At 49.2% G+C, this 26,967-nt stretch overlaps 2 protein-coding genes across 3 annotated transcripts in view; both read left to right on the top strand.

The window, feature by feature from the left end:
- Position 1: 1 nt before the first annotated feature.
- On the top strand, positions 2-6,006 carry LOC121057541 (alpha-1-microglobulin/bikunin precursor). Of its 2 annotated transcripts, none has more exons than XM_040531888.1 (10): positions 2-269; positions 1,812-1,954; positions 2,095-2,171; positions 2,715-2,828; positions 3,281-3,382; positions 3,590-3,627; positions 4,294-4,372; positions 4,453-4,620; positions 4,781-4,957; positions 5,885-6,006. In XM_040531888.1, the coding sequence occupies exons 2-10, from the start codon at positions 1,812-1,814 to the stop codon at positions 5,914-5,916; spliced, it is 930 nt and encodes a 309-aa protein (XP_040387822.1). In that variant the 5' UTR covers positions 2-269; the 3' UTR covers positions 5,917-6,006. The 2 variants fall into 2 exon arrangements, with proteins under 2 accessions (XP_040387822.1, XP_040387821.1); XM_040531887.1 differs by having other exon boundaries at positions 2-935.
- Positions 6,007-7,272: 1,266 nt separating this feature from the next.
- The window catches only part of RABL6 (RAB, member RAS oncogene family like 6), a 58,273-nt gene continuing 38,578 nt past the window's right edge, over positions 7,273-26,967 (top strand). The window contains exons 1-3 of the mRNA XM_040531500.1: positions 7,273-7,632; positions 14,620-14,754; positions 22,119-22,166. Coding sequence (XP_040387434.1) covers positions 7,503-7,632; positions 14,620-14,754; positions 22,119-22,166 — 313 coding nt within the window. The 5' untranslated portion in view covers positions 7,273-7,502. The remainder of the gene's footprint in view (positions 7,633-14,619; positions 14,755-22,118; positions 22,167-26,967) is intronic.

Genomic DNA, 26,967 nt, shown 5'->3' with positions numbered 1-26,967 from the left:
GCGCGGCGCCTCGCTCCCCTGGGGACGGCGGCAGGAGGAGGGGGGGAAAGTCCGGCCGGCCGCTGCAAGCGTGCCTGCAGCTCTCGCCCTTCTCTGCAAATATTGAGCTACCGGCCGGCTGGAAGAGGGGCTCCTGCCCTTTGCTCTGTTTGCCGTTTCCTCCGGCTGTTTGGTTTCAGTTAATCATCCTGAGAAGGCAAACAGGGGTGGGGACGGACGCTGGGCCCGTGCCACCCGTGCCTGCCGGGCCCCGGGACCCTCAGCGCAGGGTGGGTGCCACCCTGCCTGCCCCAGGCCTTGGCCACCAGCTTGGGGCCCCCAGGGAGAGTCTCCTCCCCGCTGCCAGGAGGGGATCCGGCTGCTGGGCTCAGCTCCCTGTGGGCACTGCTGAGGAGCAAGGAGCCCATGATGCATGCTGGGGACCTCTTGGTCCTCTGTCTGCAGGGTCAGATTAGTCCAGCACTGGGGGCACCATCCAGGCTCCTTACAGGATCCCAGGGCAGGAATACAAATCATAATATAGAATAAGACAGGTCCTGGTCTGTGCCGGGGCTGAGAGGTGGTGTAGGAACAGGTGAGGTGAGGAGCTCACATGGATGTTTGGCCCTGTGCTGCTTGGGCCGTGGTGAGCTCAGGCCACATGGCCAGGTCTGCAGGGCCAGGAGCTGCCCCCACGTCTCCCTGCCCGGCCCCCACCAGGCTGGCCGCCCCGCTGGCGCTGTTCTCTGCGGTCTGAAGGTCACGCTGCTGCGCAGTGAGGACGGTGAAGAAACACGGATCCCTCCAGCGCGCTGGCACTCAGCAGCACTCTGAAGCCACCAGACACAATGTTTTGGGGTCTCCTTTCTCTCCTCCTCTTTGCCATGGCCAGCGGAACCCCCATTGGGGACCAGGATGAAGACATCCAAGTGCAGGAGAATTTTGATGCTGAGCGGGTAACAGCGGCTTGCGGTCCCTGGATATTGGGGGTAGTAGGGATGGGAGAAAGCTATTTCATTTTTCTCTAGCAAGAAGGATGACATTTCCCATAATGGGCTGTGCAGGACCCAGCTCCGTGGGTGCTGGTCTGGGGGGGGATTCAACCCTTGGGATGGCCTCACCCCAGCAAACACACAGGCAGGGCAGATGAATCCCAGTCTGTTCATCTGTCCAGACTAAGAGCTGTGGCAGGGCACACCAGAAGCCCCAGAATGTGTGTGGGATGCAGCCTGCCTTGGGGGGGACTCCTGCAGGCACCTCTGTCCCCTGCCCAGCTCTGCGTACCCAACATGCACGTGGGTCCAGGCTCCGCTGGGGCACATGGTGGGTACCGACCCCCCTTCCTGGTGAACAGGAGACACAGAGACACTGCCCTGGGCTTGGGGACCCCACTCTGTTCCCAGGGACTGCCTGTCCCCCATGCAAAAAGTGACAGAAGTGAAGGGGAGAAGGGGCCAGTACCCTGCTCAGTGGTAAGCACACATGGGCAACAGGAGTCCGGCTCTGACCCTCACTTCCCCAGCAGTTTGGCGTGAAGCTGCTGTAAAGCTGGGACATCTTGGCTGCCACCTCTTCTGACAGACAGCTCTCGAACACTGTCAGGGATCCAAGCACAGAAGCCTGGGAAGCTGTGGGAGGTGGGTGACCACTGAGTTGGAAATCCTGCTGAGTGCTGATCACCTTCCTACAACAGCTCTGGCCCCAGCACCTTGCACCGTAGCTCACCAGTTGGCTTCTTGGTCATGAATATTTCAGCTCTGCAGAAAGCCATGGGATATCCTACCTTGGTGGAGGAGGCGTGTGGCAGATATGTCCCTTTCTTTTCCCCACAGATGTATGGGAAGTGGTATGATGTAGCCATTGGCACCACCTGCAAGTGGATGAAGAACTACAAGGAGAAGTTCAACATGGGCACGCTGGTGCTGGGCCCTGGCCCCAGTGCCGACCAGATCAGCACAATCAGCACCAGGTTGCGGTACGAGCAGTGCTGTGGGTGCTCAGGGATGTCAGGGATCCTGTGCCATGGGCAATCTGGTTGCTCCAGGCACAATTTTCACAAGATAAATAGGAAAAGAGATGACCCGAATCTGTTTATTCTTTTCCTCCTTCCTCCAGGCAAGGTGACTGCACTCACATCTCAGGAGAGTACCAGAAAACCAGCACCCCTGGCAAATACACCTACTATAATCCCAGTAAGTTGGGCTCACTGCTGGCCTGCTGGGCCCTAAGAGCTGCTGTGTGGTCACGGGATGTGAACCAGTGCCAGGCCTCAAAGGATGCAGCTGGTGGCTGGGGAAGTGGTTCAGGGGAGCAGGGCTCAAGGAGAGGAAGCTGCTCCGTAGTGTGGGTTGTTTCCAGACAAGGAAGCAGGGAGCAGGGTGTTAGGGAAGCTGTTTCAGAGCTGCCTGCGTAGGTACAGGACTATGAGATATTCCAGCAGACCTGTCTCATCCCCAGGGTCCCAATCTGGGACAGGCTCCCACCAGCCACATTTAAGGAGCATTGATAGTATCTCAGTTGTCTGCAAATGTTGGATTCCAGTCCCCTCAACTAATAAGAGGCTGGTGAGGTGAAAGAGTGTCGGGGTTGTGCCTGCTTCAGTAACTTCCTCCTAATAATCTCATGATTTCCTGAATTAGCTGCCTGATTTCACCCCCCAGCTCTGGCACTGTCGTCTATACCTGTTCCTTCCTGAGGGACAGGAATGATGTCCCCTGTATTGCTGTCTCACCTAGAATGGGATGTGTCTATCAAGTCTTATGTGCTTCGCACCAACTACGAAGAATACGCAGTCATTCTGATGAAGAAGACAAGTAGTTATGGTCCAAGCACCACACTGAAGCTGTACGGTATGTCTGGCTATGGCACTGTGGGCAAGTAGGCCTTTAGGTGGGCTCAGTAACACCACTCTTTGCTTGGCTTTGAGGGACTTGAGGGTGGCTTTGGAGGTGGTGCCTTGAGTCAGCTCATCTTTGACACTAAAGAGGTTGAGTTTTGTGGCTCCATTTACAGCCACATCACACAATTCGAACCAGAGTGTTGTTTGGGATGAACGAGATTTGCCTGGGAGACCCAGATCCTGAAGTGGCAGGAGATGCTGTCTTTCATGACGGGGAGACATTTAAACAGTGTTATTCAAGCCCTTGACCAACTCTGGTCAAGAATAATGGAGGAGAGGTTGGGTAGGACTTGTACTGGGCCTGCAGCTGCCTGGGCTCTGCAGGTCTGTGGCTGCTGGGGCCTCCATACAGACTCTTGCCACTGCTGACCCTGCTGACAGCCCATTCCTTGCCCTTGCCAGGGAGAAGCCCAGAGCTGCGGGAGGACCTCACCGAGGCCTTCCGGCAGCTGGCTCTGGAGATGGGCATCCCTGCGGACTCCATCTTCATCCTGGCCAACAAAGGTAATGCATGCAAGGCATGTGCCTCTTCTGCTGCCTGTGTCCCCGACGTGATGGTGTGCTGAGGCTGCTCCTTCTTGGTCTGCAAGGCTGGGGAGAAGAAGGGAGGGCCAGGATGGAGGGAGGAGAGATGACAGCTTTGTTGGGATGGGGTAGAAAGGGGACCACCCCTCTCAAGCTGCTGATCTTCTCTCCTGTCATCTGGGCCAGGTGAATGTGTCCCCCAGGAGACTGCCACTGCCCCCAAGGTGAGTGCTCCAGCCAGGACCTCCTGGAATGAATTAAGGATGGGAATGGGCTTTGCCTGCAAGGACAGGGCATAGGCTGCAAGGACAGGGGTCCCAGGTGCATCAGGTGTTGCTAGGGCTCACTTCCAAGTAGAAAGCAATGTCCCTTTCCTACTCTGATTCTTTTGTAGGGTAGAAGTTGCAGCACATGAAGCCTGGTGTTTCTGTACCCTTTGTCCACTCCTGAGTGCCCCAGCTGGGCTGAAGACTCCCCTCCACAGTGGGGGAGGCAGCTCATTGCCCTACTAATGCTCCAGCTGCAGTCATCCAGCACGTCCCAGTCTTGTAGTGTTGAGTTTAAAAGGTTTTTCAAGAGAGGATGGGACTTCATAGGAGAAATAGTCCAGTTGAGGGTAGATATAACATCTGGAGGATGCACCACCCGGTGTCAGTGGGAGCAGAGGCATGTCCTCAGCCCGGCACAGGGCATGACCGGGGCACTTTGAGTGTCTTTACCCAAAATGCGTGATTCTGGCTCCTGTCTGGGATGAGCACAGGGCTCAGAAGGCCACGAGTGATCCCAGGCCGATGAATGGAGATGTATGGGGGCACTGGGGGAGCTTGTCACCAGAGGCAGAAGGGCAGGCAGGGCTGACAGCGGCTCTGTGCTTCTTCCTCCCGGAGCAGAGGGCGCGGAGAGCAGTGCTGCCACCTGAGGAGGGCTCAGCCGCGGGACCCTTGCCCCCATACGTTGGCAACAAGGAAGGTGGGTCCTGGCAGAGGGGCTGTGGCGGGCATCCCTGCGCCCCCTTCGCCTGCCACAGCCCGTGTTGTGCTCACCTGCAGATGCGTGCCGGCTGAGCCGGGACCCCGGGCCCTGCAGCGGGATGCTCTCCCGCTTCTTCTACAATGTCTCTTCCATGGCCTGTGAGACCTTCCTCTATGGTGGCTGCCTGGGCAATGGCAACAACTTCTACTCAGAGAAGGGGTGCTTGCAGGCGTGCCGGACTGAGGGTGAGCAGGCATGGGGCCGGGCAGGGGGTGAAGGGATGCGGAGGGTGGGTGAGGTGAGGCCTTCACCCCAGCCCCAGAGGGGGCTGCGTGCAACCCCGAGTCCTGTGTGTCCATGGGGGTCCCGGTCCTGCTGGCCTGCTGCAGCCCCCTCTCCCTGCAGCTGCCTGCAGGCTGCCCATCGTCCAGGGGCCCTGCCAGAAGCCAGTGCTGCGCTGGGCCTTTGATGCGGCCCAGGGCAAGTGCATCAAGTTCAGCTACGGAGGCTGCAAGGGCAATGGGAACCAGTTCTACTCGGAGAAGGAGTGCAAGGAGTACTGCGGGGCTCCTCCACTGGCAGGTATGGCATGGCAGCGTGTCGGGGGCTGGGGCAGCAAGTGGGCGGGCGCTGCCTGCACATCTTGTCTGCTCCAGACTGCACCCGGGAGCACTGGGTCTACCTGCAGCTGGGGTGGGGCTGTCTTGGGCCCAGTCCTCTGATGGACCGAGGAAAAGATCATCAATCTACAGACAGCATCACACATGGGGAATGTGTGTATAGGCTGCAGATGCACCAAGGCTGGGGTTGAACTTTAAAATGCTTGTGATAACAGGGGGAAAGGCCCCGGGGAGGCCAGAGTGCAGCGGGGAGCAGTGGAGGTGGCAGGAGTGTCAGTGGGAATAGCAGCTGAAAAATTTGAAGGAGTGAAGGGACCCTGACACCAAATAGGGACTCTGGGTGCACCCAGAGTGTGCCCTCCATGCGATGCCCTCCAGAGACTCCAGATCTAGTCAGCACGAGGGTTTCCGTATTGAAACCCTTTTGGAGAATCAAGAGGCCTGCTCAGCCCCCAGGACGGATGGACAAGCATTCTCGTTTTCAGCAGTGTAGCAGGAGAGATCTTGGAGAGGGGAGTGAGCTCGGGGACGTTCAGCCACAGCCCTGGATGAGCCTGATTCTGATAACGGCAAGCAGCAGGAGTTGGGGTGGGAGCCCAGCAGATGGGGAACAGGGACAGAGTAACGGGTCTCAGGGCAGAACCCATCTTTTATTATCTTGTCACCAGTACAAAGTGTATTAATGCCACTGTGGTGGGACATGAAGTGACATCCCTGGACAGCAAAGGGATGTGCGGAGAGCCCAGACTGCTTCCCTTATCACTGACAGCAGGGACAGAGTGACAAAGCGGGAAGCATCAACCATTGCCACCTGTCTGTGGGGCATGGCGGGGTGTGAGGATGGGGTCTGTGGGTCTGCCTGTCATACTGCACACTGCTCTGCTTGCAGAGGATGAGGAGTTTCTGCGTCTGTCACACTGATGTGGGTGGAAGACGAGCACCGAGCACTGGAACCAGGGCCTCGCATGAACTCCTGGTGGCGCAGGAGATGTCTTCAACAGTAAATGTCTCTAAAGTAACCAACAAGCCTAGTGTCCGTCCCAGAGCCGGCGACGAGCTGGGCTCTAGGAGCGGCAGAGGATGCTGTTGAGTCCTCGCTGGCCTCCCCTTTGGTGTCCCTCCTGGCGGGGCTGCTGGGTGCTGTCCGCTGAGCCCCTGTCCCTGCCTCAGCCCTGCTGACCACCACCTGCACGGTGCGGGGGTGCCGACAGGGGCACCCAGGGTCTCTCTGACGTCCTGCTGGGTGGGGGCAGGCGGGAAGGAAGCAGCAAGGGGGGACAGGCACCCGCTCCTCCCTGAGGGCGAGTAATCCGTGCTGCATCACATGGATGGGGCACGGCGGGACCACGGGTTTTGGTGAGGCTCTCTCCCTGCACGGTCCCTGAGCCTCATCCTTGGTGGGTGTGAAGAGACGTGGCTGCCTCCGTCCCTGCGGGTTGTGCCCTCCCCAGGACACTGGGGGCCCTGGCGCACGGGAGGGGGTGCTCAGAGCCCAGAGCCTTGCCGGCACCCCTGGGCCTCAGCTGGGAACCGGAGATGGGGGGCGCGGGGCGGGGGGCTGCTGGCTCCCGGGGGGCTGGGAGGGACAGGGAGCGATCCCGGGGCGGGGTGAGGGTGCTGCAGGGGTTGTGGGAGAGGACTGGGGGGGGGCAGAGCAGACGGGGGGGGGGTCACGGGAGGGGGCCGTGGGGCTCGGGGGTCGCAGGGGACCCCGGGGGGGGGTCACAGGAGGGGACTGCGGGGGCGCGGGGTGTCGCAGGGAGGCGGGGGGGGCGCAGGCCAGGACTAAAGGCCTCGCAGTGGTCGGGGGAGGCTCGGAGGGTGACGGTGGAGCGTGAGGGGTTACGGGGGCCGCGGGGGGGGCGGGGGGGGCGGTCCCAGTGTCCGCGGGGATCCCGCTGTGCGTGGGGCCACCCCCCCCCGCGGGCACGGGGCCGCCCCGCCCCGCCCCGTCCCGCCCCCCCGGCCCCGCTGGCCCCCGCCGGCCTCCGTAGCCGGCGCCGCGCGCGCCCCGTCCCTGGCGGCGAGGCGGAAGAGGCAAGATGGCGGCGGCGGGAGCCCCGCGCCCGGCCCCGAGCCACGGCGCCCGGCGGGGCTGAGCCGCGGCCCGGCGCCCCCCCCCCCAGCCCCTCGCGGGAGCCGCCCGCCTCCTCCCGTTCCCTGCCCGCCGCTCCGCGCCGTGCCCCGCCGCCCGCCCCGGGCCATGCCCGGTTAGCGCCCCCTGTCCGGCTCACGGCGGGGCCCGGCCGAGCCCCTTTCCCCCCGCGTCGCCCCCTGGGCCGGGCCGGGCCGCGCAGCTCCGCCCCGCCGAGCCCGGGCTGCCCCTCATGGCCGGAGCGGCCCTGCCCGAGCTCTGAGGGACCCGCGCCCCCCGAGCCGTGCCCGTCCCTCCCCTCCCCGTCCCGTCCCTTCCCTTCCCTATGCCCCCCCCGGGGCCGCCCTGCCCCTGAGCCCCGGCGCGGCGGCCCTTTTCCCGGCGGCGGTGGCGGAGGCGCGGGAGCAGAACGATGTTCTCGGCCCTGAAGAAGCTGGTGGGCTCGGACCAGGCTGCGGTCAGAGACAAGAACATCCCCGCGGGGCTGCAGTCCATGAACCAGGCTCTGCAGAGGAGGTTTGCCAAGGGAGTCCAGTATAACAGTGAGTCGGAGCCCGGCCCCGGGGGCTGGCGGGGGGCAGAGCCGGCCCGGGCGGGGGGCAGCCCCGCGGGGCCGCTCCGTCCGCGGCCAGGGCCCCCGGTGGCGCTGTTGGCGTGGCGTGCTTTTGCCGGTAGTCAACCGAAAGCCGAGCTTGCCAGTTAAATGTTAGAGCGTGCAGAACTGGGGGGAGAGGAAGGACGGCAAACTTTTGTGTGACTGCGTGGCACTTGGGAGCCCGCGGTGTCCTCAGGCAGCAGGAGGTGTCCTGAACGGCTGCATGCCTAACGCTGACTGTGGCACAGGAGAGTTCTTTGTAAATCGGTTACTGTCAGCTAAAGTAGCAGGAGCGTGTGGGTGACCTTCCCTGCAGCCCAGGATAACGGTATTTATAGTTAAGCTCTAGTGGCTATATGGTAAGGGTCTGTTGAAAAGCTCTGCGCTGCCAGACTTTAATAAAAGGTGAGTGGTGTATGCCTTTATGTGTCCTTGGTAAACAATTTCATTCTGATTATGTTTCTGCAACTGATACACTTGCTCTTTTCTCAGGAAACATTTTCAGAATTCTTCCCTTTCAGTATTGAAGCTCAGGGTTTCGTTTTTTTTCTGTTGAAGCTCAGTAAAGGTTGTTCTTAACACAGTATTTCAGGAAGGCACTGTAAGTATGTGAAACACATCCCAAAGTAACAATAGTGAGATGGGGACAGTAGTTATGTCACCCCCGCTGAAAACAGAGCTGCGTCCACAGAGCACTGCGAGTATCAGCTCGTCTGCGGGAATGGGCACGCTCTGGAGTCAGGCTGCAAGAAGCTGAGAGAGTGGCAGTTTGGAATGAGACTGATTTGTAAATGTGGCACTGATTAATTTCTGAGCAGGCACACGTGATGGAGGAATAGAATTTGTGCTGTATCTTAATTTGAAATTGTAAATGAAGGGAGAGATTAGCACGTCATGAGTTTGGTGTGTTGTTTTTTTTTAGTGTTGTCACTATTGACTATGCTTTTAATCTGATATGTTTTGGAAGCTCTCAGCTATGCTGGGGAGAGCGTTTGCTGCATTTACCCAGAACACATCTGGTAGATATTCCAGAAGTCCTTAACTTAGAAAATGAGTGTCTTAGCAAGCAACTGTGAATATGACAAGAAGCACCCGTTGTTAAGGGACATAATTTCTAGTGAGAGATGGGGGGTGAAGATGAAACTATTGCACCTTGGCATACAGCACTGCACCGTTCAAAGCATGCCTGGAGATCTGGTTAAAGACTATTGATCTCTGCAGAGGCTTAGCAGAGCCCACAGACTGGAACATATCCTTGTGCTTCAGTGGGAAATGTTTGAGACTGGGTTGCTTGTATCAACTTGTGAATTACGCAGGAGAAAGGAGTTGATGTTTCAACAGCAAACGTTTGTGCTGCATGCGGTACAGATCAGCTGCGTCCTGCTGGCACAGCAGTGAAAAGGGACAGCTCTTCGTTAGGTGTTGACAAACTGCACTGCCACCTAACCTTTGTGGATGTGTACCTGCTTGTCATTAATACAGCAGGGCCAAAAATGCAAACAGCTAAGCCGCCAACTGTAGCTTCGTTTCTTTTTGTCTCGTTACCAAAAGCCTCTGGAAAGCTTTTTCTTTTGAGCATGGTCTCGTCGAAATTTGTGTTCCAATTACTGCTTTTATATCAAGAATAAAACTGCATCTTTCTGTCCCTGCCTTAAGGGAAGCTTTCCAATCTCCATAGTAACTCTTCCCCGTATCACGGTTATATAATGTTCGTAGGAGATACGGGCAGGGTTATGAAAGAGTTTCGAAGCACCCTCAGAGCCATGGCACTGGATAAGTAGGGTGAGTTTCAGCGTGGTGAGGGTATGGGCGTTGCAAGGGCCATTGCCAAGCAAAGGGGAGAGCTGCATATCCTTTCTATTATCAATGCTCCTTTCTTAGGAAACCTGTGAAATTGAGCAGAAGGGGGTACAAAATTCATTTTGTAGCCATCTTTAACACGGGTCTTTAAAACTCTTCCTTTTCGCTGGAATTGCATAACCCTAAACCAAAGGGTGCAGTCACGACTGGTTCTGCAGAAATATTTCCTTGTTTTCATAGTCCACTATTGATCGTGAAGTGTAGCCCATTTACTTACCAGAAATATAAGTGTGCTGAAAATGCTCGCTGATAAAGTGGCAGCAAATGGCTGGGACGTGGGCCTTATCACATGGCTTTTGATGCCGCTTTCCTCTGGGATTTGGGGCGGGCCGGGCTGTGCCAACTTTCGTGGCTGTCAAGTATGTTTCATAACCAAACAGCCCCAGTCAACAGATTTGCGTTGATGGTCTCCCTCCCACTCAGGTAAGTTTTCAAAAGGAGGAAAGTTGCGGAGTGGGTAGGTTTAAATTTCTGGTGAGAGCAAAGGCCACTAACAGTCCTCAGCAGCAATCGCTTTCTCTGCATGGGGCATCCTAATTTGAAACAAAAAGTGTTTTCATACGTCATTCCCGGCATACACTCCTTATTGGCTCTCTTTATCGTCTGGATGGAGCTTTTCTGTTTTTACATACTGTAGCCCAAATAACGCCAGAGTTCCCTAAGGTACAGAGAAATTAGGAAAATGATGTGGGTCTGTACCAATTTTGATTTTAATGGCTTGGCTGTTTATGTGAGATTGTGGTTCCCAGCATGGGGAACCAATGTTTGCAAAAACTTGCTCTTTTTTTCCTGGTTGGGCTAGCTTCGCACTTGGACCAGGGCTGCTGCTGTTCATCTGAGCCGTGCTGGCCCCAGGAGAGCAGCGCAGGCCTGAGTGAACAGGCTCGGTGTAGAGAGGCAGAGGTGGGTCTCGTTCCTTTGGAAACGGTGCTGGTTTAAACAAATTACAAGACAAATTACAGAAGGAATTACCAGCTCCAGGTTACTCAGCCGTGGAAGTTTACATAAGGCAGTGCTGGCCGAAGAAGGGTGCAGTGAGTGGCTCAGGCCGGGCTCCATGGATGAGAAGACTTCCTGGGAGCTGCAGACTGATGACTGGTGACAGGGGCCGTGGAAGTGCTGTGTTTCCAATCCAGGGGTCCCATTCCCCACAACACAGTACACCTTCTGCTCTGGGCTTTATTCTGAAAGCTGTGTCTAGCATGCCACCCAACAAAACCCACCGCTGTGTGTGCCTGGAGCCCAGGCTGCTGTCCGCCCCGTGGGCATCGCCCTGGCCTAAACGTGCAGCGGTGCTGAGCTACCGTAGTCAGTAGCTCCAAGAATTCCCCTGGTCCCTCCTCTTATTACTTGTCTGTCTAAAATGTGCTTTAAAAGGCAAAACTTAATGAGTACGGTGCATCCTTATTGTGAGCATTGTAGCCCTTACTTCCTTTGTGTTGTTTCAGAGTAGTACTTCCCAGCTTCCGATTGTAGTTTTGTTAAATATTTTCACTCGGTGCTGCTTCCAAAAGAAAGACCTTCCCTCTTCCAGCTGCTTCCCACCTTTTCATGTTTTTTTCCTATTGCTGTCACAGGTGTTTGTGTAACATGTGGGAAACTTGCTTTGACTGCTGTCTGGCCTGTTCTCCCCAGGAGCTGTGCTTGGGGGTGTCTGTAGACCATGTCCGCTTCTTTTGGCAGCAGAACCAGCTTGTAGTGTTCGAATTACAGCCTTGTAGTCACGGCCTCAAGCATCTTCATGAGAATAAGGTTATGACCCTTCATACAGGGCTTATTAGCAGAGATATTCAGGGGTTTTTGCTCTGGGATCTGAAGTCCTTAGCTGTTGGGGCATGCTGAGGGAAAATGGGCAGTGCTGGGAATTCCCCGTTCCCAGTCCTGAGTCGGTCTGTGACCTGTTCCCTGGGCCCGTGTCCTTGCTGCTCTGCTTCCGTTTCCCCATTTGCACAATTGAAATCCCTGTATTTTTCCTGACACAGCGACAAAGTGAATGAGAAGTGATCTGTTCGGTTTTTTCCTCACGTTTTTATCTATTCCCCATCCCTACCCTTTTTCCCACAGATAATTCTGCTGTCTTTGCTACAAGCCTGTGGCTGTTTGCAGTAAGTACTGATTTAACTAGAAATCAAAATAAGGTGGCAACTGTGTACGTCCCACAGGTAACAGTACCAACCTCAGCCATAATTGCTGGTCTTGTCACATTCAGACACGGCCTGGGCCTGTGGTTTGCCTGGCTGGCTGTGCGCTGAAGCTCATTCAGCTCTTCCTGTCTTGCAGATGTCTGTCATTGAGTAGAGCTGCCCCATCCAAAGTCTCAGATACTGATTTTGTTTTGCTGAAAATGATCTGTACGACCTGCCTTCTTCCTGTTTTATTTTTAAAGACTTCTCCAATCACGAGAAGCAAACAAATGAACAAAAACCGGTGAAAACTAACGCACTATGTAGGAGGAAAGGGATCCTAACGCAGAAAATACTGAACCTGAAAAGGGCCGTTGGACATGTTCAAATGGAGCGTGTGCTGCTACAGGCACCCGAAGCTGATCTCAGTGTTGCTGCTGGGGGGTGAGGGTGATCTCCTTGCCCCCCCCCCCAGCCATGCCGGCGCTGCTCCTACTGCTCCTGCAGCTGTGCCCTTGAGCTAGAGGAGAAAACCGAGCGTGCTGAAAATGGATAATGTGGGGGTTGGTTTTCAGCCAGTTCTGTTTCTTGAGCCAACTCAACAATGGCTGCATAAGTAATAGCGTTGGCAGTAGGAAAAGTGGGGAGTTGGGGATTACCCCTTCTGGAGAAGAGCTCACAGCTGAGACATCCGTGGGTGGTCCTGAAAGCACACCTTGAGAGCAGCCTGACTGAGGAAGGGTCTGCTTGTCCCCTAAAACTCACTGTGTCAGTGGCTCGTGCTGTACTTTATAGAGGAATCTAAATTTTTAAATCTCTCTCTAAGGCAGGCAGGGAGAGCGTTTTGAAAGGTTCAGGTTCTAAAGGGGACAAACGATCTTATTCTTCGTGTGGCATGGACTTGCTGCATTTCGTTAATTAAGAAATATTGAAGGAATCCTCCTTTGGTTGTTTCCCCATCTGTAAGCAGGAAACAAAAACCCACACAGGGCAATGGGAAATGCAGGAAATGGTTTGTTGTCTGTACAGAGATGCTCTGGTACCTGTAAACGAAGTCATTCTATAAATACAGTGTTCTGTGTGTCTTTATTACCCTTTTGCTATTTTAATAGGTAACTTTGTAAAAGAATAAACAGCAATACCTCTTAGTGGGTGGGAGCAGAACTGCAGCACAGAATTTCCCCAGGCAAACCTCTTCCACAGACTTGGTATATGTTGTCTGTTTTACCAGGCACCGTTACTCTTCAGCTTGTCTCTGAAATGCCTGCAGTAACTCCTGAGTTACAACAGAAGGCAGCCTTCAGTCTGAAATTCCCTTGCCCAAATGATGACGCACGACCTAATGCTAATCACCCGAATCTGCCGTTAGATGTCTCTGAGCGGCCCATTTCCCAGTGGATGACAGCTCCTGTGTATCAGATGCAAGCATAAAAATTCTGGTCCTGTTCAAGTCAGCTTATGCTTCTCAAGCGGCTTGTAGTGACCACTTAAAACAAAGATGGTATTTAAAAACAAAAGTCCCGTAATGTGACAGAAGATTTAGAAAACAGCGTAGTCCATTTTCAGATCGAACAAGATAACGTTAGGGTAGCCTCTGGGAAGCGGGTGGTGGTAAGTGCTGAAGCAGTTGCTTTGCTGGGCTGCGTACAGGTTATGGTAGCAGTACAGGCGATGCTCTCTGCAGATGGGTTGTTTTCCCTGCAGCAAGACGAGATATTTTGGATGCTTCCTTTACTCAGGGTGGGCTTGAATGCGTTTTGCCTGGACAGAGGTTCCTTGCAGCAGGCAGGGGCGTGCGGCGTGCTAGGTCAGCCTGGTGGCCTAGGCAGCTGGGCCTGAGGCAGGCCAGTGGAAGTGGGGCTCTTCTGATGTACCCGAGACCACGGTTTTTAAGAATGCCTTTGCTGAGTGCCATCAGCACGTTTGTGCCTTAAAAATGGTTAAGACCTAGCTCCTGCCATAGAGGCCCTTCCTCTGCCACAGGGGGGACCAACAGAGATTCAGTTTTTCTTGGTTTTATTTCTGTTATTGAAGCTGATTTATGTCCCCAGAGTGGTGTGCTTGTTCTGCTTCAGCCTAGCTTGTTTCTAGTGCATGTAAAGTAGATTTATTGTGATCTAATTTGATTCAAACTGTGGCCATCAACAGAGGCAGCTTGATGAATTTCTCAGTGGCGGTTTCAGGTAAGACCCCTGTGTCGTTAACTGCCTCGTCCCTTTGGCAGAGGTGGTCAGGGCTTGCCTCCTCCTCAGGGCTGGGCTGGGCTGTGAGCTGGAGCAGCTGGAGAAGCGACACACAGGCTCCTGGAAAAGGGGATGTTGCACCAGTGCAGGGAAGTTGGGGATAGCTGAAAGCAGTGATGGTCGGGCTCAGCAGAAGCTGCCTCTCAACTCTCCTACAGCATCCACAAGAACTTTTGCACCAGTGCCCGGGTGCAGACTGACACCTCTGGACAGGGGGCCCTGCCTAACTCAGCTCAGCCGAGAACTGGTCCTTGGGTTTTTGGTGACTTGGGGCAACTGGCTCTAGGAAGTGATTATTTCTGCGAGGAATGGGCAGTGTTTAAGGAGAAATGTGAATGGTAGAGGAGGTAATTGAAGAAGCAACCTGACATAAAAGGCTTGCAAAGAGAGAGGGTATGAGGGAGGGCTGGGTACAGGTGAAAAAATGCAGGAGGGTAAAAAGAGCAGCGACTGAGCTAGCTGAAGTTGTGCAGACTCTGAAGTTTCAATCTTGGTGTTGGTTCTTTTTGCTGAGCTAGTGTGAGTAGCTGAATAAACACTAATTTTAATGACAGAGTCTCATGTTTTTTAACAAAACCCATCATGCCTCTGTAATATGGGAGAACTAATTACATCTGAATAATGCTTGCAAAAAGTTAACATGCTCTTCACAACATTCTTTGATTTGCTTTTAATCAACTTTATTTATCTGCTTGCTCTTTTCCCCAGTGAAAATTGTTATCCGAGGGGACAGGAACACTGGGAAAACCACACTCTGGCACCGACTGCAGGGAAAGAAATTTATTGAGGAATATATTCCAACTCAGGAGATCCAAGTCACCAGCATCCACTGGAATTACAAAAGTAAGATGAAAGGGGGCGGAAGGAGTGACTGTCACGGGACAGTGGGTCTGTGTCTTGGGGGTAGAAATTCCACTGCAGCCTTATTTGCTTCTTCTGTGTCTGCTTGGGAGATAAAGTGAGCTCTCATCAATCTTATTTTAACTTATTATTCACAGTTTCTCAGTCATATTTTCAATAATTTTAATCAAACTGTGTAAGAGATAAAAAATAGACCTCTGAAAGTTGCAATTCTAGGAAGGTTTTTAGTAGGTAATCCAAAAGATTCGAAGTATTTGTGATATGCTTGACTTGCTAATGAAAACAGGTTTATTATGAAAATCTGTCTCTGAGGCTAAACCTGCTTGGTGTTACATTGTTGTGTACAAGTGAAGAGCTTGATGTAAACTAGTCTTTCACTGATTAAAATGTAAAGAGCATCCCTTAACTGGTGGTGATGATGTTTTAAAAATGGTTGGAGTACTAATAGCTCTAGGCTGACTTACTGAAGCACGGAAGTATCTTACCAGTAGCTTTTTTGAGAGATGAGGTGTGATTTTTTTTTTTTTTTTTTCCCATCTGCTCTGGCAGTGTGAAGTGGCTCTGAAAGCCCTGCATCTAGCCTGGAGAAGACACTGCAGGCATTGAAACTGCATCACACTATGGTTCCAGAGGGTGTTAAAGTCCAGCTTTTAGATTCCTGATCAACAATGCCACAGCCTTGGGGCATGCGCTACTGACTAAGCATGAACTTGCTCTGTAAGACTGATTTTTGCTTTGGAAGAAAAGTCAGCAGTTAGTTTGTTACTATCAGATATAGTCTATCCACACCATTTTGCCTTTTTTTCTGAAGCAGTTGCTCTGTCTCCTTATACATAAAATAAAAGCACACAGTTGAGGCGCACAACATCAGGTGCTTTGTCTAATTTACCACTACGAAAAATACCAATTTGTCTAATTTACCAATAAAATTTGTGTTTGCTGGATGATGCCATCGTGCCAAAGTCTCTTGTTAATGATCGTGGAGCCCCAGGGTGTGTTGACAGGCCATCTGCCTAGGGACATTACTCTCACAATCCCTATTGGCTTTGTAGGTTTTGGTGCGAGGAGAGAAGGTCGATGCTGCTGTTGTGTGTTTACAGGGAGCTGGTAACTGCAGTTCTGGAGATCCTCATGCTCTTGTGAAGACAGGCTTCCACATGAGTCAGCACTTCTTGACACAGGTGGAAAAGGTTTATAAGGATAGTGTAGTGCGTTTACGTGGAAAGGTTATAGTAGCAGGGGACCATAGGGATGGCTTCTGCGAGAAGAATCCAGAAGCTGCCCCATGTTAGGTAAGGGGGCCGCTGCTGCCCAGAGCCGAGCCAATAAGCGATGTTGTTTGTGCCTCTGTGAGAGCACATTTATGAAAGGGAAAAAAAACAAAAACCCTGCTGCAGAACAGTAGCTGGGAGAGAGAGGAGAGCAAGGAGAAACAGCCTTGCAGACACCAAGGTCAGTGTAGAAGGAGGGCAGGAGGTGCTCCAGGCGCTGGAGCAGCAGTCTCCTGCAGCCTGTGGAGAGAACCACGGTGAGGCAGGCTGTCCCCCTGCAGCCCGTGGTGTACCATGGTAGAGCAGGTTTCCACACTGCAGCCCGTGGAGGAGACCACAGTGGAGCAGGTGGATGTGGCCTGAAGGAGGCTGCAGCCTGCAGAGGAACGCTGCCGGAGCAGATTCTGGGCCGGAGCTGCAGCCCGTGGAGAGGAGCCCATGCAGGAGCAGGAGGCCTGGGGGCAGCTGCCACCCGTGGGGGACCCGTGCCGGAGCAGTTGGCTCCTGATGGATGGAGCCCATGGTACGGCCCCATATTGGAGCAGTTCTTGAAGAGCTGCTGCCTGTGGGAAGCCCACGCAGGATCAGTTTGGGAAGGATGGCATCCCGTGGGAGGGACCCCATGCAGGAGCAGGGTGGTGCTCGCCTCAGTGGGCTGACCTCCCTATGGTCGGGGCCGAGCCTGAGGCTCTGGACCACACCAGGAAAATCCTGAGGGAAAAGCTTGGATATATGGGGGAAAAAAGGGCATATTGAGAGATTGTAGTTGGATTTGTGCACAGCCAGTGCTCCTCTCCATCGTGTTTTTTGGCCCTGTGTGTGTGTATGTACATACAGACCCACGGGTATGGGTCACAGGTAGGTCCATGGGCCTGTCCCTAGGAGAAATGACTGCCACGCTACACTCGTATTGCTCAGTGTGTAAGGTATCGATGGTGCTGGCCTGCTGTGGGGGAAGAAGAAGGATGGAGTAAGTGCTTTTGTAGGGCTGGTGCTCTGGGAAGGACCCCTCAGTCCTTTACCCTCTGCTTGTTCAGGGCAGCAGCTATTTAGGAGCTGTTTCGGGTAGGATACGTCTGTCATTCACAATACTGTGCTCACTTTGATGTAGGGGCTACAAAAGGTAGTGTAAACCAGTTGGCTTTGGGGGATGAGACCTTATTCCTCTCTACAACTACCTGAAAGGAAGGTGTGGGGAGCTGGGGGTCGGCCTCTTCTCACAGGTAACCAGTGATAGGACTGGAGGGAATGGCCTCAAGTTGTGCCAGGGGACGTTCAGGTTGGAAGTGAGGAGACATTTCCTCTCAGAAAGAGCAGTCAGGCATTGGGACAGGTTGCCCAGGGGGGTGGTGGCGTCACCGTCCCTGGGGGTGTTCAAGGAAAGGTTGGATGTGGTGCTTTGGGACATGGCTTGGTGGGTGACATTGGTGGTAGGGGATGGTTGGACCAGGTGATCTTGGAGGGCTTTTCCAACCTGAATGATTCTGTGATTCTAAGGGAGTGATTGAGAAGGAGCGGCAGAGACTAAGTGCTATAGACTGACCGCAACCCCCGTTCCCCTGCACCGCTCAGGGGGAGGAGGTGTTTTTGGTTTCTTTCCTTTGTTTCTCACTTCTCTAGCTTGTTAGTAATGGGCAATAAATTTTGCCATCTCCCTACTCTGAGTCTGTTTTGCCCGTCAGGATAATTGTTTAGCGATCTCCCCGTCCTTATCTCAACCCTTGAGCCGTTTGCATCATATTTTTCTCCCCCTTTCCCTTTGAGGAGGGGGAGTGAGAGAGCGGCTGTGGTGGAGCTCAGCTGTCCACCCGAGTAAAACCACCACAGATGGATAGCTGCACTCTGCCTTGGATGGGGGAGAAAAACAGGTCCTTGCTCAGTCCAACAGTGGTTTTCTCTCACATTCAGGATCTGATGTTGAGCTAAGCCTGATGTCACAGGTGTTTAGATTCTTTGGTGGGGACCTGCTGTATGGCCATGCTGGTTGTGCTGGTGTGCTGGTTAGCTTCTGCATTTCTTCATAAAAGTACCTTTATTTTGGGTACCATGTTATAGATGTTCTGCCTATCAGCTCTTGCAAGGTGTTGACAGATCTGCAGTTTTCATGCAGTGGTGTCCTCCATCTGTATCGAGATGTCTGGCATACTGCGTTTCAGCTGTGCCATCCTTCCCCTACACTCGTACTCTTCTCTTCCAGCATATCAGTACATTGGTTATTGATGTGCGAATGTAGAGCTTATGAATTGTTTGGATGATGGAAGCTATCTCTAAAATCAAAATTGCTTTAGCCTAAATAGACTTAGACCAGACTAAGACACGGAATACTTCATTTTTAGATGTCTAAGTCTAAAGATTGCACTGAATGTTAATTGTGGTTTTCTGCGTTATCACAGGTAAAACCCTCTGAATTTTAGTTTCCTCTCCAACCAATGTCAGTAATATAAGTACTGTTTGTAAATACAGCTTTTGATTTCTAAGAGGCTTATTCGTGCCTAATTCTTTTTGTGTTTGTGAACAGTTACATGCAAAAAGATGTTTGAAGGCTGCTCCTCGTATAGAAAGATCCATTCATCTTATATGTTTCTGCATATTTTAGGGACTGTATCGCCTTTTAATGAGCTGAGACTTACGTGCTGGCTTTTTCAACATGGATGTGATCCCAGGGTAGAAAGCAGCTACACGTGAGGATGGCTTTTACTGTCAGTTGGTAACCGCAGGTGTATTTGTCATTTCTAGTTCTTAATTCTAGTATTTATGGGATACATCTTTATAGAGCTTCCTGGTTAGATTTGGCAGCAATGCGTACATATGGCAATGGACTTTTCTCAAGGCCAAGTGTTGTCAAGCTGCTGCAATTTGCTGGAAGACTGTACATGAAATTGTGCCTTTTGTTTGTGTTTCACTTGATAAAACGCCATATTATTTTTTACTAATATTTTCCAGTAGGAAATTCAATACTGACCTTAATACTTGTAAAAATAACCTCCTTTTTAAAAAAATGCGCAAGATACGTTTCCTGCTCAGAGAACTTTCCATCCAAGATAGGTGATGTGCGCACTCTGAGAGATTGGCTCAGATCTAATTACCGACCTGTTAGCTAAGTTAATCTGTAGAGGAAAAATAGTTTGTTTTTCCTGTGATCATGCTCTTAAGCTACCTTGAATAAACATTATGAGGTAGTTGGCAGCAAATATTTACATATGTTAATTATATCACTGTCAAATATTCAAGGATTCTTACAATGCTTGCTCCTACTTGGAGTGAACCAAATCACTTTTCTGTTATGGAATTTTTTGTATCCAAGTAAGGAATTACCATTCCCGACTCTAATGTATGCTTTTTTTAGGGTATGGTAGTCATTAATTTTATTCTCCTTTTGTCAGCCCCAAAAAGGGAGTCTGAAATAAAAATTAGCAAATACTTTTGTTCCAATACTTTGAGTGCTTTATAGATGGGTGCGTGGAATTGCAGAGTTGCTCTGCTCTGTAGGATTTGTGATCCAAAGAATATGAAATGAGTCATGTAATTGCATGAGAGTAAATATGAACCAACCCGCAAAGCAATGATTCTTATTTTTAAATAAACACTTGCAACTGGAGTCTTCTCACCTCTTCACTATTTTCTGGGAGAACGGTGCCTTAGCGTGCCACTGGCTACAAAGTACTTAGCGAAATAGCAACTGAGTAGAGATATTTTTTAAGTGTTCTGCTCTATGGTTTGTGCTAATCCAAGTTATAGAATTAAAATGATGCATTGGCACTCTTTTTCCTGCGACATGCCTTCAGAATCCATTAGGGTGAAATGCTGCTCCTACTGCTGTGTGAGTCATAAAAAAGTCAGCACAGCAGCACTAAAGTAATTATCCTCTTGTGCGTTCAGGATAATCAGGAATGAAGCTGGTGATGAAAAGGAAGAACTTATTGGCTACGGGCCAGCAGAAGCGCTGGTGCTAACAGGAAACAACAACAAACATGGAAAACAATTTTTTTGCATCTTATGTAGTTAGTTTCTTAGCTAAGTTCTGCGCTTCCCCTCAGATAAAAGGGTATAGAGAGATCTTTCCTAGTCAAACAGTTCAAAAACTCCTCAGCTATCTAGGAGTGCTGCTGCTCAGTAGGATTTCAGTACTGGGGAAATTACTCACCAAGAGAACATAACTGAGGGTGCATTGGTGTTAGGATAAGGAGGTGGGGTTCTCTGGAGCTTGGGAGCAAAGTCCCAGTACTAGGTACCAGGCCTAGGAGAGCACTGTGTGGCACCCCAATGGCCTATTTTGGAATAGGGTTCCAACTTCTTGGGAGAAACCTCTTCTTGGTGCTTATGTGCTGCTGCATGTGGAGTTACTGGAAAGATCAAACTGCCTTCTGGATGCCTGCTGCGCCCCTGAAAGGTTTGCCACCTGAGAAGGGAAAGCATGTTCAGTCCCTTTGCAGAATGTCTTGACTGTTGAAAGGCACCAAGATTGACTTGGCTGGTCGGTCGGTCTGTCTGTCTGTCCCTCGTTCTTCTGGGGCGGCAGCAGCACTGCCAGTCCCAGCTGTCAGGTATGAATTTGGGGGCAGAACTCAAATAGGTGATCTGTGCCTGAGCGCCTGCTGCCTGACTGCACACCCTGCACGCACCGTGGCCTCGGGCATCCCACGTCCCGGTGAGAGTGCCCTGCTGCACGATCTGGGGTGTAAGAGCTGTTCGTACAGCTGGGCGAGTAATGGCGAGCGTTTGGACTTGAGCCCTACCCGATTTGGTGGTTTGTAGAAATATATGGGGACAGACTGAATTTGGGGAGTGTTATGGTTTGGGCAGAGGCTGTGAGGCTGCAGGCTGCTGTATGCCTGTTGTGTTTTCGGCCCCATCTGGGCCTGTGGTGCTCTGGCTGGGCTGACCCTGGGCACGTCTCCTCATCTTGTGGCCCACTCCTTGCTAGCAAATGGGAAGGTAAGTGAGAGTTGCTATGAGGAAAAAGAGAGGCTAACTGAGCTTTATACATAAAAGTAAGAAGGGATATTTCTACAGAAGCAGAGGATCAAGCTTTACAATCATTCAAAATCTGTATTTACAATATTTTGAAACATTTAAGTTAAGCCAACAGTGAATTCTGTAGGGGAAATGTTTCCCAGCTGGACAGTGGCACTTAGCTAAATTCTCTTGCCATGCTATGAGATTATTTTCTGCTCTCAGACATTATTATCTTCATGTTCCACTGCTTTAAGTTCAGAGCTGCTCCAAGTCCAACCTTTGCTTTGTAGCATTTCCAAAAGTAACTGTGTTGTGGAACTTTGTGAAGATCAGACTGCTTATTCAGATTCAATATATATTTCTAACCAAAGCTACCCATCCCTCGTGCCAACTGAAGGTTTAACTGCTAGCTGTCAGTACTGGCCATAGTGTCTTTCTAATGAGAATTTTGTTTGTCTTGCTTCAGATTTTAGCAACTCAAATCTACCTTGCTGCCTATTATTTACTGATTTTAGCAGTTTTGTGTCTTAACAAGCTGCGGTAATATTATTTTTAATAAAATAACTTAAAATAACTTAAACTTATTTTTCATAAAGTGCAACTTGAAATTTGCAGAGAGAATGGATTTCTGTGGCTGCCAGACTGCCTGCACTCTTTGTAATATTTATGTGAAAATGGCCTTAGTAAGATGGATTTTCTTGAAATGTGTGTATTCCTTTGTTTTTCAGCTGTATGCCTTGCTTTCAGACCAGAAGTTATTCAAATTAAATTTATATCTTTTCTGAAAAAATGTTAGAACCTCTGTATGTTATGAAAAAAATGCATATGAAATATTTATAACACATTTTAAATCTCTGATAAAATGCAAAGGAAATCTATCATACGAGTAAGAATTTTTAAGAAGTTCTTTAGATAACGCAGTATTGGATTACAGCCTGTTCCTTCAAAAGTGGGCCTTGTGTTAGTTGTGTTTAGGTTTTCTTCTAACTCAAGAATTACTTTTCTTTTGACTTTGATCTGCTACTTTGACAGTACTAGTTTTGGGTTAGACTCTGTGTGGTAAGGGTTTTGCTGAAACCGATTTTTTTGACGCTGTCTTTTTTTTTTTTGTGCTTTTAGCCACTGATGATATTGTTAAAGTTGAAGTATGGGATGTAGTTGACAAAGGTAAGATTTATAAGTTCTTTTCTATTGGAGATTCAGTGTTTTTTCTCAATTTTAACGAAGAATTTATATGGAATCAAAAGTACCATTTACTTCTAATTTATTTAGAAAAAGGTGTGTATTTATTTTTTTGAAGTACATTGATCTTACTTCCTGGAAAAATATGGAAGGGAAAGAAGAGTCTCCTATGCTAGAGCCCATTATTTGCAATTTGAACTTTAGATAAAATCCAGTATTTAGAAACAGTTGTTTCATGTGCTGTGTGACAGATGAAATAGCCTGCTGCTTAGTGTAATCAGACTCTGAATTTTACTATAAACTTCATCTTCTCTCCTTTATAGTTTTACATATATATATTTATACACAGGTACTGAGTTCTTTGTTCTGTTTATAAAATTCTTGCCAAGCTGCTTTTGTAAAGGAATGGTATTGTTAAATTGGTAAAATGTTACCTGCAGTGAATAATGTATGCAGGAGGGAAGGATGAAAGAGAAACTGATTACTTAAATCTGTCCTAAATGCTTAGGCAAGGAAAGTGTTAACATGTATAAAATGTATTTTTTATTAGTTTTCAATTTTTGCCAGTGTATGAAGTTCTATTTTCTTAAATAAATGAATGGTAGACATATGTGAAGGCACAATCCAAATGCAAGGGAATCTGTTACTAGAATGGGTTGGGAGCTCAGATGTAAATCCTAAAGCCCATTCTGTAGCCCCAAATTCATGTTTTGTTTGGCTTTTGAGAGGTCTCCTGTAGCAGATAGGCTTGTTGTTTAAAATGTGGGTAGGATCATGAAAGCAGCTTTACAAGTGAGCATCTTACGCTCTGCAAGTCTGCTCTTTGTTTGTGTGTTTCTCTCCCTCAAATTTGTTGACAACAGTGATTGAAATTTAAACTCTTATGGTTTGACTCCTGACACATTCCCTCAGTAGACCTACACCCAAGGTGTTCTACCTCCGAGGTGCCACACGTGCAACTTACACATGCATTAACACCAAAAAAATAATAGGATGGATACAATAGGGAGTGGGAAAGGGAGAAAGTAAGTTTTTCATGTTAGCTAAATGATATTGAAAAGAGCAAAAGCAAAAAGGTAATTAAAATAGCATCTGTAGTTCAGACGCTTAACAGAGCAGAGCCTGTAGCTTAAACTTGAGCCAGTAACTTTAAGCGAAAACCCTGGGCGCTTTATCGTTTCATTCTTTTAAACCCTGGTCTTTCACAGCGCAGGCAAAAACCTTACTTAAGTCAGAGGTACTGCTGAAGTCAAACTGATTACAAGCTGGCTTTCAGATCCTGGGATAATATGCACAGGGCTGGAATCTAAGCAAAACATCTGTTTTCTCTCAGCCTTGCAACTTTGGTATGAATAGATTGACAGTTAATTTGGGAATCATGTGGTTCCAGCATTTATTTCTGTGAATAGCTTCTCTGAGCAGAGTCATCTTCTAAACTAGAGACTTGTCATTTTTTTGCCAAGATGGATTGGATTTGATATGAGCAGATGTTGATAACAGCTCTTCTGGTACTGCTTTCATTTCTGGCTGTGGAAAGTGTATTAGAAATTGAAGAGACTCTTTACCTCCACTTTATTTTCAAGATGAAACTCATTCTGTTCAGATCTCTACTTATGGACCACAGATGTGCATTTTTATATCGTTAAATGTACTCAATCAATGTAGTGTAAAACTTCAGAGTATCATGATACAACAAAATCAGATCCTTTCCCATTGCCGTAGCATTGCAGATTCTTCATAAATGCAACTTCAGGAAAGTGTGCAAGTTAACCATTAAAATCTGGCTCATATCTAAGCTTCATCTAAATGTTATTACATGACATTTTTATTCTTTCTTCTGTATGCTTAGGACAAAAAATCCTCCTGCGTGATGCTTTTGGTGAGAACAATGCCAATCTAGGCAGTAGACTTCTATCCAGTGCCGCTGCAGAATAGCGCTGATGAGAACTAATCCTCCTTTTTTTCCCTACAAGACCCTGGCTAACATGCATAGTTAGAGATGTGCAGAATGCTGCATTTATCAGACTGGATTTTAAAGTGCCAGAAGTGCATGTTCTAGCATGTGTTTTGACACGCATGGTTTTCCAGGTTAAATTTTTTTCCACTTTTCACATCTTGGAACAACTGTTCCTTGTTACAGAAAATTAAGAGACCTCTATTTAAATTTAGATGTTAGAAAACCTGTATTGAAGGCCTGATGTGGGGATGTTGCTAGACTGTCTGTCTAAAGGATGTATCCATAAACTTCAGTGTTCAACTTTAGTCTTATAATGCAGCTTTAGCTTCTTCTCTGTTATGCAGTGCTGCCATTCTTTATGTCTCAGTGTGAATATGTACAGGAGAGTATGGGGAAACTCAGTCAGCTGCATCCTGAAAACCTTCGTGTACATTTTTACACTGAGTTAAATGTTGTGGTTTTACTATTTAGCATTTTTCCCAGCGCTTATCAACATTGTGCCTCCCTGTCCTCGTTAGTTCAGCAATGTGCTTTATTTTTTTTTCCCTCCAGTCTGTCTTAGGAATGCAGGAAGTAGCACTGTTGGTCCTGCCTGGCTGATGAATGGTGGTGAATCGGTGGCATTTGTTTAGCATAAAGATGTTAATTTGCAAGTAAAGGGAAAAGGTTTGTTGTGAAAGCTTAGAGTCTGTGAGGGCAGTTAATGCATTGAAGCAAAAGAGAATGGCAGTTGTTACACTGGACTGCTTCTCTTACATTTTTCTTGACTCTTGGATTTTTTTTTAAATGTGCAGACTCATTGGAGTAGTTATCTGCAGCCTGCTGGGTTCTCCGTAGGCCTGCTCAGAGAGCTCATTTGTGTAATGATGCAATTTGTTAAACTCTTTAACAAGTTTGCCCCCAGCTCTGGATTGTATTGAATTTTATCCAATATGTGTAGTAAATACAGTCTCCTTTGCTGCCCTTGGAAGTAAAAGAACATGGAAAAGATATCTATCAGCAAAAGTCGGTCCTGACTCATCTTTCTGGCTTTGCAGCAAGTTGTGTAACTGCTGCAGGTCGTAAAGCTGTAACAGATCCTGCATGCAAAGAAGTTGCTTGAAATTCTGATGATTCAAGACCAATTCTGATCTTCTATCATGTAACTTCTGCTAGTCTGGTTTCTGCATCCTTTCCCATACTAGAACTGAGGGGATCAAGTCATATTTTTTTTCTGTGCCAGCAGAATAGCATAAACCCTTTCCCCCCATATTGGAGACTGATTTCCTCTCCCTTCCCCTTCACTCTCCTGCCAGGTGTGGTGCAAGAATGGGGAAAGGTCAGAATTAATATTTCTGTTATTTTCTGATGTCATTAGATGATGCTGGAGATACAAACATTTTAGAAATGTGTATTTTGGAATAATGTACAGAAACATCTCTCCCTGACTGTGGACAGCATTAGCTGGCAAGTTTTACTGAATCCTTGCTATCCTGCAACAAATTTGATGGTACACAGAGGTGCAGAGGCTGTCATGTTCTGGCCACGGAGCCAGTCTTCTGGTATCCAGAGGAACTGTTCTGTAGTCTTAGAGGCACTGCTGGAGGCTTATTTGTTTTTAGTGTTGCTGATAGGCCTGCAAAGAAGGAGCAGTCATTGTACCAGTTAGAGAGGCTGAGCAATCACCACATGAACACCCTTGTTTGCTAATTGAGGCTCCTAGATCACACATCAATGCAACCTTAAACACAGGACTTTGTTCATATAACCACATGGTCATCTTTGTACATTTGGCTTTACAGCCTCAAGTGGATCTTTTCACTACATACATCATGCCCTTATCTTCTTCATCTTGCAGTTTTGGTTCCAAAAGTAGGCACTCCGCATGAATTTGTACATACATGCGCTTTTCAGCTCTGTTACTCCTTTATAGGTGACCTCCTTTACAGCAGTGAGGAGCGTCATGTGTGTTACTCATTCCTCTTGGTACGTCTTAAAGTCCTAAGCAGGGAGAAGTGTACAAGTCGTTTTCATTCTTAAGCATCAGTCTTAAATATGTTCAGGATAGAAAGACAACTTGGTTGTTAAGGACGAGAGAGATTTGTGAACTATGAAGAGGTCTAGATGGGTATTTGTGGTTTCTTGGACTTCTGTTTTAACATGAGAAATTCAGGTCATGGCCAGCACAGTTTGGCAGTAACTAGAGAAGTGGTGATGTTTTGACATTCAGAGAATCTACACGAGTTCCACTGACTTGAAATTAATTAATTCAAGGGGGAAAAGGTATACGTGCCCTAGGCATTCCACAGCTTCAGTTGCACTGGGAAAAATTAGAACCCATACTTGTATCCTCGAGGGAGATGAACTGCAAGAACAGGGAAAGATTGGAATTAATATTTCTACTACTTTCAGATGGCAAAGTAAGATGATAGTAGGGCTGCAAATATTTTTTTAAATGTCTGCATTTTGCACTGATGTGCAGCAGCATCTCCCAGATGCACTGTCATGGTGTTGGGACTGCGATCTCCTGTATCTTTTAGCACATGCAGAGCTGATGTGCAAGGCCTGCTGAACATTGTCCCACAGAGTTTTCCATTCAGAAAAATGTCCCAAACTCTTGTTTTCTTAGCTGACGCTAGTTGCTTAACAGCTAACAGGTAATACAGCTGACCAGTATTTACCAAATGTAGGTTTTAAAGTTGTGCAAGAGAAGTGTATCAACTTCATAATTAGGGCTGCCAACCAACATTGCTTCCAGTAGCCTAACGCTGAATTCAGAGGGGGCGTATCCTGACATGTGTGCACGATTCTATACTAGTACGTGGGGAGAGTGTTGGATGGGGTGATTTT

The sequence above is a fragment of the Cygnus olor genome, chromosome 19, assembly GCF_009769625.2.
Source record: "Cygnus olor isolate bCygOlo1 chromosome 19, bCygOlo1.pri.v2, whole genome shotgun sequence".
NCBI lineage: Eukaryota > Metazoa > Chordata > Aves > Anseriformes > Anatidae > Cygnus > Cygnus olor.
Note: the sequence above shows the minus strand (reverse complement) of the source record. Positions and strands in the feature narration are given on the sequence as shown.

Coding starts and splice junctions, on each gene's coding strand:
- LOC121057541 (XM_040531887.1), top strand. CDS start 828: ATGTTTTGGGGTCTCCTTTCTCTCCTCCTCTTTGCCATGGCCAGCGGA. Junction 1,955..2,094: donor ACAATCAGCACCAGGTTGCG/GTACGAGCAGTG, acceptor TCCTTCCTCCAG/GCAAGGTGACTGCACTCACA. Junction 4,958..5,884: donor CGGGGCTCCTCCACTGGCAG/GTATGGCATGGC, acceptor CTCTGCTTGCAG/AGGATGAGGAGTTTCTGCGT.